The sequence below is a fragment of the Suricata suricatta genome, chromosome 7 (genome assembly GCF_006229205.1).
Source record: "Suricata suricatta isolate VVHF042 chromosome 7, meerkat_22Aug2017_6uvM2_HiC, whole genome shotgun sequence".
Lineage (NCBI taxonomy): Eukaryota > Metazoa > Chordata > Mammalia > Carnivora > Herpestidae > Suricata > Suricata suricatta.
This window is the reverse complement of record NC_043706.1, coordinates 100283110-100300477: the sequence shown is the minus strand read 5'-3', so window position 1 is coordinate 100300477 and position 17368 is coordinate 100283110. Positions and strand designations below refer to the sequence as shown.

At 39.6% G+C, this 17368-nt stretch overlaps 1 protein-coding gene across 4 annotated transcripts in view; it reads right to left on the bottom strand.

Annotated features, from left to right (window-relative positions):
* Positions 1 to 203: 203 nt before the first annotated feature.
* DSE (dermatan sulfate epimerase) overlaps positions 204 to 17368 on the bottom strand; it is a 71569-nt gene continuing 54404 nt past the window's right edge. For all 4 annotated transcript variants that reach the window (XM_029945586.1, XM_029945587.1, XM_029945585.1 and 1 more), the window contains 4 exons: positions 13027 to 13280; positions 8315 to 8554; positions 5550 to 5757; positions 204 to 2991 (listed from right to left, as the gene is read on the bottom strand). In XM_029945586.1, the coding sequence (XP_029801446.1) occupies positions 1242 to 2991; positions 5550 to 5757; positions 8315 to 8554; positions 13027 to 13280 (2452 nt within the window). In that variant the 3' untranslated portion in view covers positions 204 to 1241. The remainder of the gene's footprint in view (positions 2992 to 5549; positions 5758 to 8314; positions 8555 to 13026; positions 13281 to 17368) is intronic.

Sequence of the window (17368 nt, the reverse complement as noted above, 5' to 3'; positions counted from 1 at the left end):
ATCGTTTTCTTATTCTGAAATATAAATTGTGGAATATGTTTCCAGTACTCCATGATCCTGTTATCACCTGAGAACTTAACTAAAAATAACTATGGCAACTTATGTTTTTAAGTTTGGTATTTAAGTGTCAGAAATTGGCTTTTGTTTCAAATGTTTCAAATAGGATTAGACAACAAAAAGGTACATAGCAGAGAAATTACTTCTTTCATTTCAAACACTACTTTATAAGTTTAATTAACGCATGGTCCAAATAACAGTTCTCTTCAAAGATTTCAAAACTATTGCATCCACCTTTAATGTAATAGAACAATGAAGACACTATAGATAAATCACAATTATGATATTTATTTAACAAAATAAACTTAAAGTTTTCTATTAAAAAACATAAGAATCATATCCAAATTTTAGCTTCCCCATCTTCTTTGGTATTGAAATCAATGTTCAGGGTATAAAATATTTTATTTTGAAGTTGAGTCACTGGGTCTACAACAGTTTTCCATATAAGGAAAATAGAAAATTTAGTTGTCTGTAATTGTCTTGCTTATGGAACAACCAGTGGATGCATTATGTGTGCACAGAGACCAACATCATCAAGGAGCTATTCACCCACTGGTATGTGTTTTCTACTGAAAATATATTTCAATTTTCTAATGATCCTCTGTCGTCATTTTGTTATGTTGTCCGAATACTAATCCAATATGCAGGTCCTGCTGTCAATTCACCAATGAACTACTCTCCAAAGAAGTGAACCCCGCCATGCCAGGACTTAGGAATACTTATTTGTCAACATGATTACACCATTTAACATATTTTTCTGACTTCCTCAGAATTGTGGGCTTCAGTCTTTTCCATAAAATTTGTATCTGGAAACTGCTAATAGCATTAAATTAATATTAATAAAACCCAAATCTGTCTAAATCTTTTTCTCTCAAGAAAAAATATTACTTAAGACCAGACTTGTTTCTTCTAAGAGTAGTATTATATGCACTGCTAAATCAGCCAACCCAATTCTTCCAGAAACACCATGGGACCACCTCACTCTTCTTCCTCTGATACATCTTTGCCTTTCCAATTCTGATTTCTCCATATGCCTGCTTTCTTGTATGAAAAAATCTTTCCCTTAATTTGTTAAAAATGAATCTGAGATAAAAAGTCCAGTAACTAGGGCAATTAAAAAAAATTTTTTTTTTTGCATAGACTATTGTGATCACACAACAATCAAGCAATGCCTGGCTTTAGCACTAACACTGTGACTGGGAACAAGAAGAGTACAACCACAATAAAATACAGCTGTCTATGAGAAGGACTGCGTAAAGACATCTTTGGCCATGCAGGCTCTGGGCCCTCTGGAAGTAAGTCAGTTGCATTGCCAACATGACAAAGAAAATAGCGATGTTCAGGATCAGGAACAGCTTGGTGTACGACGCGGATGAGGCTCTTCCGTGAGTTGTCCTCATCATCCGCGTCTGTCCAAACCGGCCTTTCCTCAAGCCACCGTTTTTGTGTTTCTCATACGTTACATCTGCAAAATCTAAGAGGTCTTTCATTTCTTCATCTTCATCTATGGGCAGTTCTTTCTGTGCCAAAATCTGAGCTTTCTGTCGAATCTTTTTTTCATTGACTTCAATCTGTGCAAAAATATCAGGGACGGCATCCACAAATTTATAGCGTTTGCCCACCCTTCGGTTTTTCTTGGACTTGCTTTGCTGCTGCTGCTGAGATATGGCAAAAATCCTGTCGATGGCCTCCTCCGTCTGTCTCTTGTCTGAAAATCTCAGCAGGCGCTCAGCAGTCTTCCTAAAACTGGCTGTGTTCCGGACTCGGGACAGGATCTGCTTCTCCAGCAGCTGGAACACTGGTTTAAAATGCTGCAGGTTCTGTTCCACAATAGCAGCGTAGTCCTTCACCTCAGGCACAGTGGCGCTCTTGATGGCCGAACTCCGGTCGAACAGAATTTTCTGACGATCTGCAATGACCTGTGCGAAGGCAGACTGTCCCGTGGCCTCTCCTGTCCAAAGGTAAGTGGCGTAGGCATGCTGGCTGGTGGCGACGAACACATCCAGTTGCTGGGAGTCCCCGTGGATGCTGAAACTCTGGACATCTACAGACGGCCCTATGAAGAGGTAAGCGGTCCTGGTGATGGGACTCCGGAGGTGCACGGTGACATTCACATAGTTTGTCCCATTGTAGGGATAGCCCCGAGGGTATGTCACTGAAGCAAAGGTTGCTTTCTCACTGTAGCCAGTGTCGTCCATCCAGTACATTTTGTACAGACCATCCCGCTGCCTGATGAAAGCCCCGTGGACCCCGTCTACCACTGTCTCCTCGAAGGGAACATCCACATTGTGGAAGAAGCTTGCTGCAGTCTCCAAGGGGCTCTCCTCTCCCAGGTGTATTTGGTCCACGAGGAGAAGCAGCTGTGGATGCAGGAGAATCAGATTCCTCTGAACGTTTCTCAGATTAAGCCGGGGGTTATACGCTCCCACACCTTCCCCTCGGATAAAAACCACTCCATTTTTCTCCACCGCCGCAACCACTCTCCCCTGGCAGCTGGCAGCCAGGTCATGCTTGTACTTAGACCATTTCGACGAGCAGTCTTCCGTGACCTGACCCTCCCAGGGAGAAAAGCAGCTCTTTGACACAGCTGGGGAAAACATCAAAACATTGTTGAAGAAGGTGTACTTTGGCCCATAGAGAGCCTCAGTGATGAAAGGCACACCATTGGGAGCAAAAGTAAATGAGTTTTGATCAGGATGTTCATGCCCGGCGTTAAAATTTCTCCATCCTTTGATCCAATCTTTGTATTTGTTTCTGTGGACAATGTCATATATTGCACGGCCCCCAAGTTTTCCTGACTTGAAGGAAAGAAAAGATCTATTGATTTCTGCAGGCAGGGCACTCCCATAAGTCACAACACCCCAGTCTTCAAAATAATGCAATGTAGGGGTGCCAAAATCCGGAGGAGGGACAGATTTCAAGCTGGCATCATACCTGAAAGGATTCATTTTTAAACAGTTAAATGGGTTTCTGGTGCAAGTTAAAATAACACGTCAGGACTGTGATACCGCTCTGTGACGTGGCTGGAGAAAACCACACAATGCTACCCAGAGTGCTGGCAGTGTGTTCTGTATTAGGGACATTTCCAGAAACACCCGTGGATAAGCATGCACAGGGGAGCACCCTCAGTGAACGGGACAGGAGTACTTCACACTGTGGGATCCTTAGATTTGAGCCTGAAACAGCTAATGCTGTGAATCACTACATGAACCTTCTTCACATAATGATTTCAGAGCTGCCATCCAAACGACCAGGGCTCACAGAATTAAATTCCCATCTACACTTCTAGTCTAGGGGCTCCGTTCTAGAGAACTCCGTGTTAGGATCCAGACTCTAACAAGCCTCGAGTTGCAAGAAAGTACTGTTCTGTCATGGCTGGTATTATTGAAAGTTTGGTAGAGTACTTTAATAGAATTACTTTTAAATAGAGTATTTTTAAATAGAATTGAACTTCACACACTAGATAACATTTACTACCAATACCACACTTAAGAATATAAGTGGAGGGGCGTCTGGGGGCCTCAGTCGGTTAGGCGTCCGACTTCGGCTCAGGTCATGATCTCACGGCTTATTAAGTTCGAGCTGTGGCTTATGAGTTCGAGCCCCACATCAGGCTCTGTGCTGACAGCTCAGAGCCTGGAACCTGATTCAGATTTTGTGTCTCCCTCTCTCTCTGCCCGTCCTCTACTCATGCCTGCGTACTCTCTCTCTAAAAATAAACAAATACTAAAAAAAAAAAAAAAAAAAAAAAAAAAAAGATTAAAAAAAGAATATAAGTGGGTGACAGACCCCTGGGTGGCGCAGCCAATTAAGTATCTGACTCTTGATCTTGGCTCAGGTCATGATCTCATGGTTTGTGAGTTTGAGCCCCACATCCAGCTCTGTGCTGATGGGGTGGAGTCTGCTTAGGATTCTGTACAGCTTTCCTTCTCTCTGCCCCTCCCCCGCTTATGTGCACTCCCTCTCAAAATAAATAAATAAACTTAAAAATTTTTTCAAAAAAGAATGTAAGTGGATGAAATTCAAGAAACTCCTAATACCAGGAGATGTACAATTGTGGTTACTACTGCCTACCCGGACCCACAGGTTTTGTTTTACTCTGCAGATCATGTCATGCATTTTGGACAATAAAATGACCTCTCATTTTTTAATTTATGACGAATGCTTACTGTCAAATTAATATGAGAAATAATATTAAACGTTCACAGTGATTAAGAACACAGGTTTGTGATTCAGAGAAGCCCCCAAAGCAATCATAAACAAGACTGTTTGCTTTTGATGATTTGAGTTAACATTTCCGACAGGTTGGATGATTTGCTGCTCAAGGGAAGAAAAGTGGGCCTGTATTATTAGCTTTCAGACTCTTTTCTCTAAAATGAATCAATCGCCAATGGTAGGGTTAATCTTACTGGTCTTTGATTTTGGTCACTTTGTCCCTTGTTCTAGAATCTCAGGCCATCAGAAATTGTGTCTCCATTTTGGGTCTAGTTAATAACATTGACTTAATTACTGTAATTTAACAAATCCAGATACAAGACAAATTGGCAATACTTCTCTGACTTTGGTCACTTTGCATACTCCTGTAAATAGCAGAATTTGAAGCAAGTTAGAGTTAGTATTAATCTGACTCCTACAGTCAGCTTTATAGGGCTCTCCTGGTCATTTATTTAAAGTGAAATCACATTAAATCACTACTTTATCTGTGACAATAGTTTTTAAAAATCCTGGTAAAAGGATAACCAGTTTTAACTTTATTAATGGTTTTTTTCCCTCTTACTTTTTAAAATAAAAAGAAATATTGAAGAGAAGCAAATCAAACCACAGAAGCCCATTTTGGAGCTGAATACACATTTCAATAGCTTGAAAAGACATCAAGGATTAATGACTAACCAGTTCCCTGTAATTTTTATTTTAATTTACTGGATGCCAACAATATACTTGGCAGTACTTTAAACAGGAGGCCCTGGCTTCTCTTTCTGGGCTGAAAAGATTAAGGCAAAAAAAATTACATGGCTCTTTTATTATCAAAGTGAAACTGTCAACTACTGTCAAACACTTTTAAACAGTTTTGAAAATTTAGTAACAGCTTTGCTATTAGAAGATTATAATGCTCCATTTACTAAAACAAAACATGTTACTCCCTTTATTTATTTATTTGGTGTGACTATCGGAGGAACCCAATCTAACTTTTGTGCTTTTCTCTTTATATGATTTCAAAACTGATATTAATAAAAACATGCAAATCTATTAAATATGTGAGCCTAAGACATCTCCCAATATGAGAAAACCAAAACCTGCAAACAGTAATGAGATCTTACATGTAAGGAAATGTTTCTAACAGAGTGTCAAACCCTGCTGTTGTGGGATATCAACTGAAGTTCAAGGGCAGAGGGGGCATGGAGAAAGGGTTACAAAGTACTTTAGATAGCTGTTCTTTTTAATTGCAAAAAACTACAATCCCCCCGGCCCCCCAGCAGCCCCACGAGTCATACCAGAGAAATTCTGTGTGGAGGGTGCACCAGCGCTGGCCTTTGGATGGTGTCCCTGGACCTTCCACCACACGGTTCCTTCTGATTTGATCAGCCAGCCAGTTACCACTGCCGTTACGCATGACAAATTTATCCAGGAACACTAATTGGCTTTCTGGACCATAAAACCAGTTGTAATTGGAGTCTGCAATAGCCACAGTTCTTTGAAACCCTGGGGAAAGAAGTTTGACAGAATTAAGATAAATGGAAAACTGCATACTCCCATAAAGATCTAAACAATGATTTTCAATCCTGGTTGCAAATTAGAATCAATTGTGTATCTTGGATTAAAAAAACGAAACACAATGTCCACACTTTACCCCAGCCCAGTTAATCAGAATCCCTGAGGGTCTTCCACAAATCTTGTGTGGGAGTCTGTCTGTTATGTGGCAGCTAATTATTGACAATGGAAGTGCCACAATTATTAACGCGTACGTATACTGCCCACTTCCTCATTTTCCAACTTCCATGCTACGTATAATTATCTCTGCGTAGACACATAGGCTATCCTCTGGTGCATGGTGAGCTCCTGAACCTGAAATGACACCAGCTCCCCCACCAACTCATCCCACACTCTATGCCCAGATAATGACAGAAGGTGCTTCGATCTGGCATCCAATAAAGTGGAAGTGATAAGGTTTAAGAGAGAAACTCCATTTCTATAGGAAGAAAATAATTCCCATAGAAGAGTGTGCTAATGTTGGAAGTTAGAGAGAAAATGCAATGATCAAAATGGAATAGGTCAGCAAAACAAAAGCAGGTAAGACTGAATATGCCCCAGGTGTTCTTGAAAGGAAATGGGAGACAACTCAGAGCCAGACAGGAATAATCAGTACTAGAATGGACATTGGGGGGAGGGGGGTAAGGCTCTTGAGAACAGATTGACTTTTAACACACAATCCCTTCTAAAAAGATACCATGACCATATTTACATAACTTACAGCCAGTATTTTTGCTTTTATCAACTTAGTGAATGTTACCCCAAGTTTTATGATAAAATGTGACTTTCTGAATCTTCTATGAATCTGTGAATTCCCTGAAAGCAGATGATATGCTTTGTTTCTCTTTGAATCCCCTGCCTTGTAAAATGCCTGCCACAAAGATATTCAATAAAGGTTTGCTGGATTAACTGACACAAATACATGAATCTTTCTCTTAGAGTCATTTACACTGTCTTTTCCAGTTTAGGATGCAGTCAGGGAAACAGCTCACGGCAGTGATGTGGCTGTTAGATCTCAGCTCAAATTACAAAAGCACTGAGACCTCTTCAAGATCCCCTGCTTTGGAGGGCCTTTTTATCAAGATAAACTACAAAACAGACCTCTCCTGCCTATCTAAGAATAAAAACAAAAACAATAGGGTTCTGAATGTTAAGTCTCAACTAAACTTTAAGAATCTTAGGTTCTTTTGCTCTGTAGTATTTTCTGGATAACTAATCCAATAATGGAGATTCTATTCAGTCCTTGTGAATACAAGCAAAGAAAAAATTTAAAGACTGAATTCTTTACTGTAGGTCTAGAATCATCATCTAAAAATTGCATTTCACTGGGGGGGGAGGGGAACCCCATCCTGATGAAAATCTAACTCCTAAACTTCTAACATCTTAGTCTTGTTTAGAAAAGAGAGTTACAAGGCTGTCCTGGAAATGAATGTGTTCTTAAATCATATACATCTTTTTTTAGAGCCAGTTCTCTTAGAAGCCTAAGTTACACAGCAACACAGAATTAGAAATTTTATAGCAATTCACTTAAAAAAATTTTTTTAATGTTTATTTATTTTTGAGTGACAGATAGAGAGACAGAGCATGAGCAGGGGAAGGGCAGAGAGAGACACACACAGAATCTAAAGTAGGGTCTAGGCTCTGAGCTGTCAGCACAGAGCCTGATGTGGGGCTCAAACTCACAAGATGGTAAAATCATGACCTGAGCTAAAGTCGGATACTTAACCAACTGAGCCACCTTACAGCCAATCATTTTTTAATTTTTTATATTTTATATTATTTATTTCAATAAACTGCTTAAAGAAAACAGTAAAGATCCAGGAAATATATAGGTATAATCTCTCATCTTGAGTATCTATATAGTTTGGAAATAAAAACTAAATACTAAAAAATGAAAGAGAATCAATCCAGGATCATACGTCAAGGAAAACTAACATGTAATCATAAATGTTTATATTTTGTTAAGATTCTTGAAAAGTGGGGTGCCTGGATGGCTCAGTCGGTTAAGCATCAAACTCTGGCTCAGGTCATGATCTCACGGTCGGTGGGTTCGAGCCTCGTGTCAGGCTCTGTGCTGACAGCTAGTTCAGAGCCTGGAGCCTGTCTTGGGATTCTGTTTCTCCCTCTCTCTCTGACCCTCCCGTGCTCACGCTGTCTCTCTCTCTCTGTCAAGAATAAATAAAAACATTAAAAAAAAAAAAAAAGATTCTTGAAAAGTGATTTGTATTCGTACCCAAGTTTTACATCTACAAAAATAAAAGTACTAAGGGGGTTCCGAACTATATCTGATCCATTATGCTCCGAGCTTTGTAGTACGTAAACCACAAGTCCTCACATTAACTCCCCAGTATGTTCTGGTGATATGTAACTCTTAAATTCTTCTTTAATTTTTTTTAACAAAAAATTTAACCTCAATATGACTCAACCCCCACATTTCATTTCCTCATGAGCCCATTTTCATAAAAACTATGATAGCTAATGTTTTCCCACTTCTAATTCCTCACTATACCTGGCAGGATGGTTCTATACATGAATGCAAAGTGTTGTTTAAGCCATGGGTGGCCAAAGTGGTTGATGCCAAAGTGCCTCTGAACGAGAAACATATACTGGAAGAGCGATCGAGTGGTGTAGCTGCCATAGGCGACTCCTTCGTAGAGGGAGCCGTCCGCCACCTCTCGGAGCAGGACCAGAGACTTCTCCATGATGCTCAGCACTTGTTTGGTCCATAAGTATGCTTCCTGGAGATACCCTGAAGAACGAAAACACATGGGAACAATGACCATGGCTCTCATAAAGCATAAACTTACGGCCAAATAAAACGCTCTGAGTCATCTGACTAGTTTACATTACAAATGGCATTTTGTAGAACTCACTTCTTAACATTACAAACAACATTCTGCTAATCCAGGTTTGGGTTGGGTCCATGATGTATGTTAAGAAGTTCTTGAATACAAGTCATTTCTTAATGAAATGAAGATAAGCCTTGAAATGAGTACCGTTTTCCAATCTTAAATAAACTGAAACCCCATCATGTCTAAGATAACTTTGTCTTTATGAAAAGATCTGTATATTGAGATTTTATTCAATTTTTCTAAATTTTTAAAAATACTTATGTGTTTTCGAGATAAACAGAGCATAAGCAGGGTAGGGACAAAGAGAGAGAGGAGACACAGAATCCGAAACAGGCTCCTGGCATTTAGCTGTCAGCACAGAGCCAGACACGGGGCTCCAACTCACCAACTGCAAGATCATGACCTGAGCTGAAGTCAGACACTCAACCAACTGAGCCGCTCAGACACCCCTTCAAGTTTTCTAAAAACTACTAATTGAAAATATTTTTGAAGCTTAAAACTTCATAAAACTTGCACCATTATTTTACAGGATTTTTAATAAGCTGCAAATACTATAAAGGATAAGCAGTCTTCAATTTGTCCTGTCATTAGAAGACAGTTTCTCATTCTTTATGTGCTTTTAGATTCAAGGATCTCAAAAGGCAGAACAGCAGGGTAGAAAGACCATGGGAGTGACAATCTAATGGTAAAGAAAATCAACTTGGAGTCCTGAATCTGCCTAAAATGAGGCCCAAAATTTTGTTCAAGCACTCAACCTGTCATGTTTTTCAATTTCTGCAATGAAAATTAAAGGCCTACCAACTTTTATAAAATTCTTTTGACTCAAAAATGCTAGTTTTCTATAATTCTTGCAAGGCTAGCATTTAGGTAACAGTTAACAACTCACATTTCTAAAACATTTATTATCTACACAGCACTGAACACAATCTTCCTTAATCCTTTTAACAATTCAATTGGCATTATTACTCCAAAATTACAGAAAGCTAGCCGTGTTCAAGACCTCTGACACATGACTAAAAATGAACAGGACTTTGATCTGAACCTAGGTGTTTAGATTTCAGGGTTATTTTGTTTGCTTACATTTAAAACACATAACCAGTGAAGATAAAATTAAGCTCATTGTGTCCTGATGTGGATGGAGTTTTGTGGCTCTGCCCCACAGACATGTGTGTGATCACCAGTGCCAAACACTACAGTAGCTTACTACGTGTGCTGGGGGTGAGGGTTGCCAGGGGCCCTGGGACCACCAGACCCCAGTCTAAATCCATGGTCCCAGGCTATGTAAGACCTGCCTCCCATCTCATGGGGGCAGCACTGTCTCAGGCTCAGCTTTGCAAAGGTGGCTGACTGTTCACTGTACGTTGACTCCTCCAGTCCAGTTCTCCACCTGACATGCTAGTAGTCTCCTAAATAGTTTTCATTCTCCATTCTCTAATCATTAGGGTTTAATATTCCAGGGGTGCCTGGGGGCTCAGTCAGTTGAGCGTCCAACTTCAGCTCAGGTCATGATCTCACGGTTCAAGGACTGGAGCCCCACATCAGGGACAAAATATGACATCACAGAGCCTGCTTCAGATTCTCTGTCGCCCCCTCTCGCTGCCCCTCTCCTGCTTGTGCTCTCTCTCTCAAAAATAAATAAACATTAAAAAAATAAAAAACAGAAATTCCCAGTTATCATCTTTTTCTTCTCTATATCCTGCATCTCCAACCAGACACCAATGTTTGCTTAAAATCAGGCCTGCTAACTTACTGCTCCCTGATATCATCACATTACCTGGCATTTCCTTATTTGTTCCTTACAACAACCTTGTTCAGGATATATGAAGCAATGTCCACCTTTGTAAACTTCAAACCTGCCAATATGAGGCACTGGTATTGTTACTGATGCTATGCTCTGTGTTGTTCTACCATCCATAGACCTTCTCTGGAATGTTCTTATTTTCACTTATCTATATCCTATCTATCTTTCAAGGTTCTATGAACCTTCTCAAACTTACCTAAAGAATACTGTTTTCCTGAATTCAAACTTAATAAATACACTCAATTGATATTTAACCTTAGCTTCATGATACTTATTTTATTCTATTTTGCTATTATAACTATTGCATAATCAGTTAAACATTTCACATCTGTCTTCTTTCCAAATGATGTGTAAACTGCTTACGTGTGATCCTACAGTCCCTATATACAAGTTCTAATCCTCCCACTTGTGAGGTTTTATGTGAGTCCACTGAGAACTACTGACAGGCTATCTAGTCAGTATCTACAAAACTGGTCTGGAGATGTGGAATTGTTGAAACAGTCTGTGAGGTAGCTTCTAAAGGTAGCGAGTACGCAACAAAGCCAGGAGTCTAAGCCTGGTTATTAACCGAGATGTGCAGGGCCAAAGATTTCGCCTCTTTGTCTAATTGTCTTATAAATGTGTACACTGCTGGGGTGCCTGGGAGGTCTGGGTGCCTGGTTAAACCTCCGACTTCGGCTCCAGTCATGATCTCACAGTTTGTGAGTTCAAGCCTCGCGCTGGGCTCTCGTCAGCACAGAGCCCATTTCAGATCCTCTGCCCCTTCCCATCTCTCTCTCAAAAATAAATTTAAAAAAATTTGTACACTGCCTATGTGGGGATTCTGGAAGACTGTATCCCATAGTTCTGAGCAACTGGAACTATAGTCACAAAATAAATGCACATCAAAACTCCTCCCAGAGGAGAACTTCGCATTTTGATCCAATGTGAACTAGTATTTTCAGTGTCTGCATATTATCCAGAGCAATTTTATCTACCATGAAGAATGAAGAAATAGGCTCTCTTCCTGCTACTAAAGAACGAAAAATTTATATAAAGAAATAACACTACACTAGGCTAAAACCAAGGCCCTGGGCTGAGATTTGGCTGGTCTTGGGTTCCTTCCGCCATTTCATGATGATGTCTTCCACAGGCCTCAGGATTTATAAATACTTGAAGGTTTGCATTTTGATCTTTCATTTTACTTATTTATTTGCAATTTGTTCTTTTAAATCTTGCTTGTTTTTATAAGAGCAAAGAACAAAGGGAGCTAGGATGAAACTTTGCCCTCTTAAAGCTTTCCTTAAATTACTATAAACTGAATGTCTATTCCAAGAGAGGCAACAAAACATAATGGAAAGGGAGTGAACTTTGAGTTTGGTCAGAACTGGGTCCAAATCCCAGCTACCTTAAATGGCTGGTGTGATGGCTGTTTTAAATAAAACAGGGACACAGATTAGCACATGACATATGCTCTGTTAATGTTAGTTTCTTTTCCTCTAAGACTAATTAAAAGTGATGGCTGGCTGATAAGACAAGGGGGAAAGCTAGACTTGAGGAAATTTGATGTTGGATAATCTACAAAATGCATACTAATTCTTATGAGGAAGCAGTCAAGAGTTCTGTTAGATTTGCCTATCCCAAGTATATATTTAATACCCTAATAATTCACTGTGTTCTTAGGGCTGCTTTCCTTAAATACAATCTTATTTAATCATTTATAGACTTTCACAGGTGTTTTAATTAAGTCAAAATTATATAAGCAGAGAAAATGTAACATCAGAAATTACAGAATACATTAATGCAGAGTAGCTATGTGATCCACAAAAGTCACTTCCAAATCTGAGCTAAATGATCTGGATTGGTGGTTTTAAGTCATTAGAGAAAAAATAGTGTTGTAATGATAGGAATCTGTGTGCAAAGAACATTCATTTCCAATAATAAACCACCCACTTGGCTTTTAAAAAGATGAACATATGGGAAGGGAGAAAATAAAAAGGGAGAGAGAAAGGCAAATCACAAGAGACTCTTAAAGACAGAGAACAAGCAGAGTCGACGGAGAGAGGTACATGGGAGATGGGTTAGATGGGTGATGGTGTCACGGAAGACACCTGAAAAGAGCTCTGGGTATTACGCGTAAGTGATGAATCGTGAGTTCTACTCGTGATACCAACATTATACTATACGTTAGTTAACTACAATTTAAATAAAAATTTGAATGAATGAATGAATGAATAAATAAATAAATAAATAAACCCTAAAAACTCCATTTATCCAGGATGGCTGTCTTCATAGTCAAAATTCTCTGGGAAAATGAATATTCACCACTGACCACGTGCTATAAGGATATGGCTTGAGACAGTCAAAAGCCTTACTTAACTAACCTGCAGGCTAATGTAACTAGTAGAAATGAGGATAGATATGTCTCTCAATTGTCTAAGAGATGCCTTAGATATTACTTCATCTCATGAGCTTAGTTAGGATCCAAGTATGAAGATATATACCACGGCCAGGTACAAAAATGCTCTGCTCTCAAGCCAATGATGAGGATGCTGGCTTGGGCATTCCCTCAGTTGTATCCACACGCACCTTGATTCATGAGGACTAGGCTTCCCGTGAGCAAGGCCATGCAGTTGGTGGGTTGGTGATTGTGGAGGTACTGAAATCCCCATCCTCTCCGGTATGAAGTTTCATACATATATCCCGAGACATTGGCAATCACTTCAAGAAACTTCTCCTGCTGGGTCTTGCTCAAATAGTTGTACAAGAAGTCATAGGCAGTGGCAAAACCAACCAGGGAGTGAGCAAGCGGGACTTCATCCCAAGGAGCATCTTTCACCAGCCTGCAGAGGAAAATCAACCACGCGAGTGAGTGCAACAGTCCTACAGTGCTCATCCACTTTTCGAGTGTCTGTTTCTTAGAAGGAAAGGGCACGATTGAAGATACCATCCAAGAGGGTTAATGCCTTTAATGCCTCAGAATCAGTTTCCACAAGTAGACACAAATGTAAGATTTATCTCATGGGAAAATTACAGAACGAATGATTTTTTTCTCTCAGGTTTCTGGCAACAGCAAGATGTTGAGAATTTTGACTTTTGATGAGAGGTAGAAGGATATGGTCAAAGAGATCTAAAGCATATAACATGTAGTGGCAGGGCGAAATTCTCAGAGAACCCACTTAACCAATACCCACCCTCCCTTTTTACCTGGGTAAGGTTCTCAGTTCCATTCTTAATGGCTTCCTTGCCAAATTAGTGGAACACCTATATCCCATCTTTTTTCCCACAGGCAGTTCAAGGTGAAGGTATCATAGCCTAGAAGATCTAGTGTATGTCAGTGAAATGAACTGATTCTAACTCAGATTTCTACATCTTGTTCTTTCTCATTAGATGAACTGCACCACCTTTAAGGTCTTTTCAGTAATAACTTTCAGGGAAATGTAAAAGCTGACCTGTGAAGTATGAAACCGTCATTTTCTAGGAAGCCAACTTTCTGCTTGACTTGCTACATTGTTCTGCAAGTGTTTTGATACCGTTTGGCTTGCGTTACACAGGAAGCTTTTAAAAAGGGATCTTTCACAATCACAATTCTATGGAACTAGAAAGTCCAGAAAACACCAACCATCTCAAAGCATATTTGACTAATCTCTAGGAGAAGGACACCATGAAGGAAGTGCTGTATGACTAGGAGGTGGAAGAAAACTCTCCATTAGGGATTAAATGAAAGCTTAATATTTCTAGGCCATGAATCTCTTGACCTCTTGGCAATCTGGTGAAGCCTCAGCCTCTTTCTCAAATGCTTTAAAATTCGTAAGATAGAACAATTAGGGATATAAGCAAATCTAGTACTCTGACATCTAACTATCAATACAGATTTTTTTTAAATTTTGATCTCTGCCTGTCTTTATTACGGCACTAAAAAACAAGATTTAACAGCAGGGATAGTAACTACCATAATTTATAAGCAGTGACGAGCAGAAACAATAGTATTTAGAATAACTATAAGGGGATATGAAAATATATGCCTGTTGCAAGGCTACAACTCCTCCCCAATATTAGTATAGGGGTTACCTATGTACATGATTTGGAAGAAATGCTAAATTTCAATTAGAGTCCGTGAAAACTAAGACGCTATTTCTCTCATACACACCCCATAGATCCCAGGACAAGAATACTTAAAAATGTTCTGAAAGGGACACCTGAGTAGCTCAGTCAGCTGAGTGGCCAACTCTTGATTTCGGCTCAGGTCATGATCCCAGGGTGATGGGATCAAGCCCCACATCAGGCTCTGGGCTGACCACGGAGCCTGCTTAAGATTCTCTCTTCACACACAAAACAATATTCTGGGAGACCACTTCCTCTAGCCAATATTCTTCTTTTAGGAGTTTATATGAAAGACATGATCTTAATGATGTTTTCTGTGGTCACCCTGCAGAATTCCAACTAACAGTACCTTATTTTCTTTTCCCATTTTTTTGTCCTCTTCGCATTTGTTTGAACATGTATATGTATATGTGAGTGTATATGTATATGGATCCTCTGCTAGATTTTAAGTTCTACAAGTGCAGGATTTTATTTTTCCCTCTACTGTATTCACTATTGGATACCTAATCCTACAACAGTGTCTGACACAAAGCAGATGCTCAGTAGACATTTTGGAAAGAAAGAAAAAAAGAAAGAACAGGCCTATGAAACTGGGCCACACTGTTAACAGTGAATATGTGATCATCATGGAATTCAGGCATCTAGAGAAATATCTTGGCATTTAATAATTTCAGTGTTTAGTTAGCTGTGGTGATAAAGCCTGGTGCTAAAATAACAAAGGTTGATGAGTTTTTTAATTGTTTGGCCACAGACAAAGCCACCTTGCAACTAGTATGTGCTGGTTGTAAACAGACTACGAAGAGTGTGAATTAATTCCCCCACTTCTAGGGAAAACAAGTTATCCTGCAAGGTCACTGTTAGGGAGTCAGGAACACAGCCTTCGCGGACTCCTGGTGGTGGCTAAGTAAGCCAGGCAGAGGGTCCACGTCACTTGTTTCCCAGCCCATGTCTCTGCACCATGTCACGATGCATCTATAAATGACAGCACATATACCTGGCCATGGTAGAGCTGACATCGATGAACCACTACCATCTACCCTGACAGATGTGACTAACCAGGGAATTTATTTTCATAGATCAAAGAACATTTATTATTATAATTCTCATCCTTCAGGAAGTGTTACTCTGTGATTTCTGTGCAAACTCTAGGATCCCCCATATACTTGTCCAAGCAATTTCCAACTCAACAAAACGCTAGTTATAATGATTTTTAAAAGTTGATACAATCCGGCTCACCCCTATATCATTATGAAATCTGACCTGTAACAGTTGTATTTCTAACTATACAATCAGACTCAGCCACAGATACAAAGTGAAATGATGGGAGAGAGCATATTTTACTATTATGGAAACCAAAGGAAATTTGCTTCCAGCACGAAATGGATGGCAGCAAAGTAACTACCTGATTCAATGTGATCCTGACTACCGGTTAATAAATCTACTGGAAAAGCTGGTTAAGTGGTGAATCATTAAAAGAAAAAAAAAAGGACACACAAAAGTATCTATATGTACACACATTCCCTAATCTTTTGAAGGTGAGCTAAAAGCCTTTTCTTTATATGTGGTTTGTCTAAAAATCAGTTTCATTGTTCTTTCCTGCAAAGAATACATGTAACACATCATCACAATTTCAAGTTTTAGTTTCTTTATAATATAGGAATTAGAGTTATTTGTGAAGGAGTGCAGAATCCTTCCAGATTTGGAAGTTTTCCCCCCACCTTTTACAAATCTCATCCATAGTAAATGATATGATAGCCATCTTTTACAATAAGTCCTTCCAAAGCACTTAAGTTAGTTTTAGAAACACTATTTATTTTCTTTTTGAGCTCACACTTATTCTATTCACACCATATTATTAACATTGTATAATTACGAGTATCGATGAAACTGGCATAAACTCAGTTGAGAATACAACTGATATTTGCAAAGCACCTCACTCTACTGGTGGGAACAGAGATGAATGCAGAGGACAGCTGAGCGGCCTTGACATTCAGCATTCTGTGAGAGTTGCTGCCAGATGACACATGGAATGGAGGTTACTTTCACTGGAAAGTCAGTTAAGAGGAGGGTTAGGAAAATTTTTACTTTTTATAAGCTATACCTCCTCCCCTTAAGAGCCATTCTTAAAGTAAGGTCCATGGATCTCCAGGGTCTTGGAGACTCTTTGAGGGAATCTTCAAGTAAAAACTACTTTCCTAATGATACAAATACGTTATATGTTGACATTTGCACTGATGGTGCCACAGCACTTATAGGTTAAAAACACTGGCACCTTTTAGTTCTCTTGATTGTTTCCTTTGCGGTGCAGAAGGTTTTTATCTTGATGAGGTCTCAATAGTTCATTTTTGCTTTCATTTCCTTTGCCTTTGAGGATGTATTAAGTAGGAAATTGCTGAGACCTGACAGAATGGGAAAAGATAGTTGCAAATGACATATCAGATAAAGGGCTAGTATCCAAAATCTACAAGGAACTCACCAAACACCACACCCAAAAAATGAATAATCCAGTGAAGAAATGGGCAGAAGACATAAACAGACACTTCTCTAAAGAGGACATCCACATGGCCTACAGGCACATGAAATGATGCTCAGCATCACTCATCATCAGGGAAACACAAATCAAAACCACACTGAGATACCACCTCACACCAGTCAGAGTGGCTAAAATGAACAAATCAAGAGACTATAGATGCTGGCGAGGGTGTGGAGAGCCAGGCACCCTCCTACACTGTTGGTGGCAATGTAAACTGGTGCAGCCGCTCTGGAAAACAGTGTGGAGGTTCTTCAAAAAACTATCAGTAGAACTCCCTTATGACCCAGCAATAGC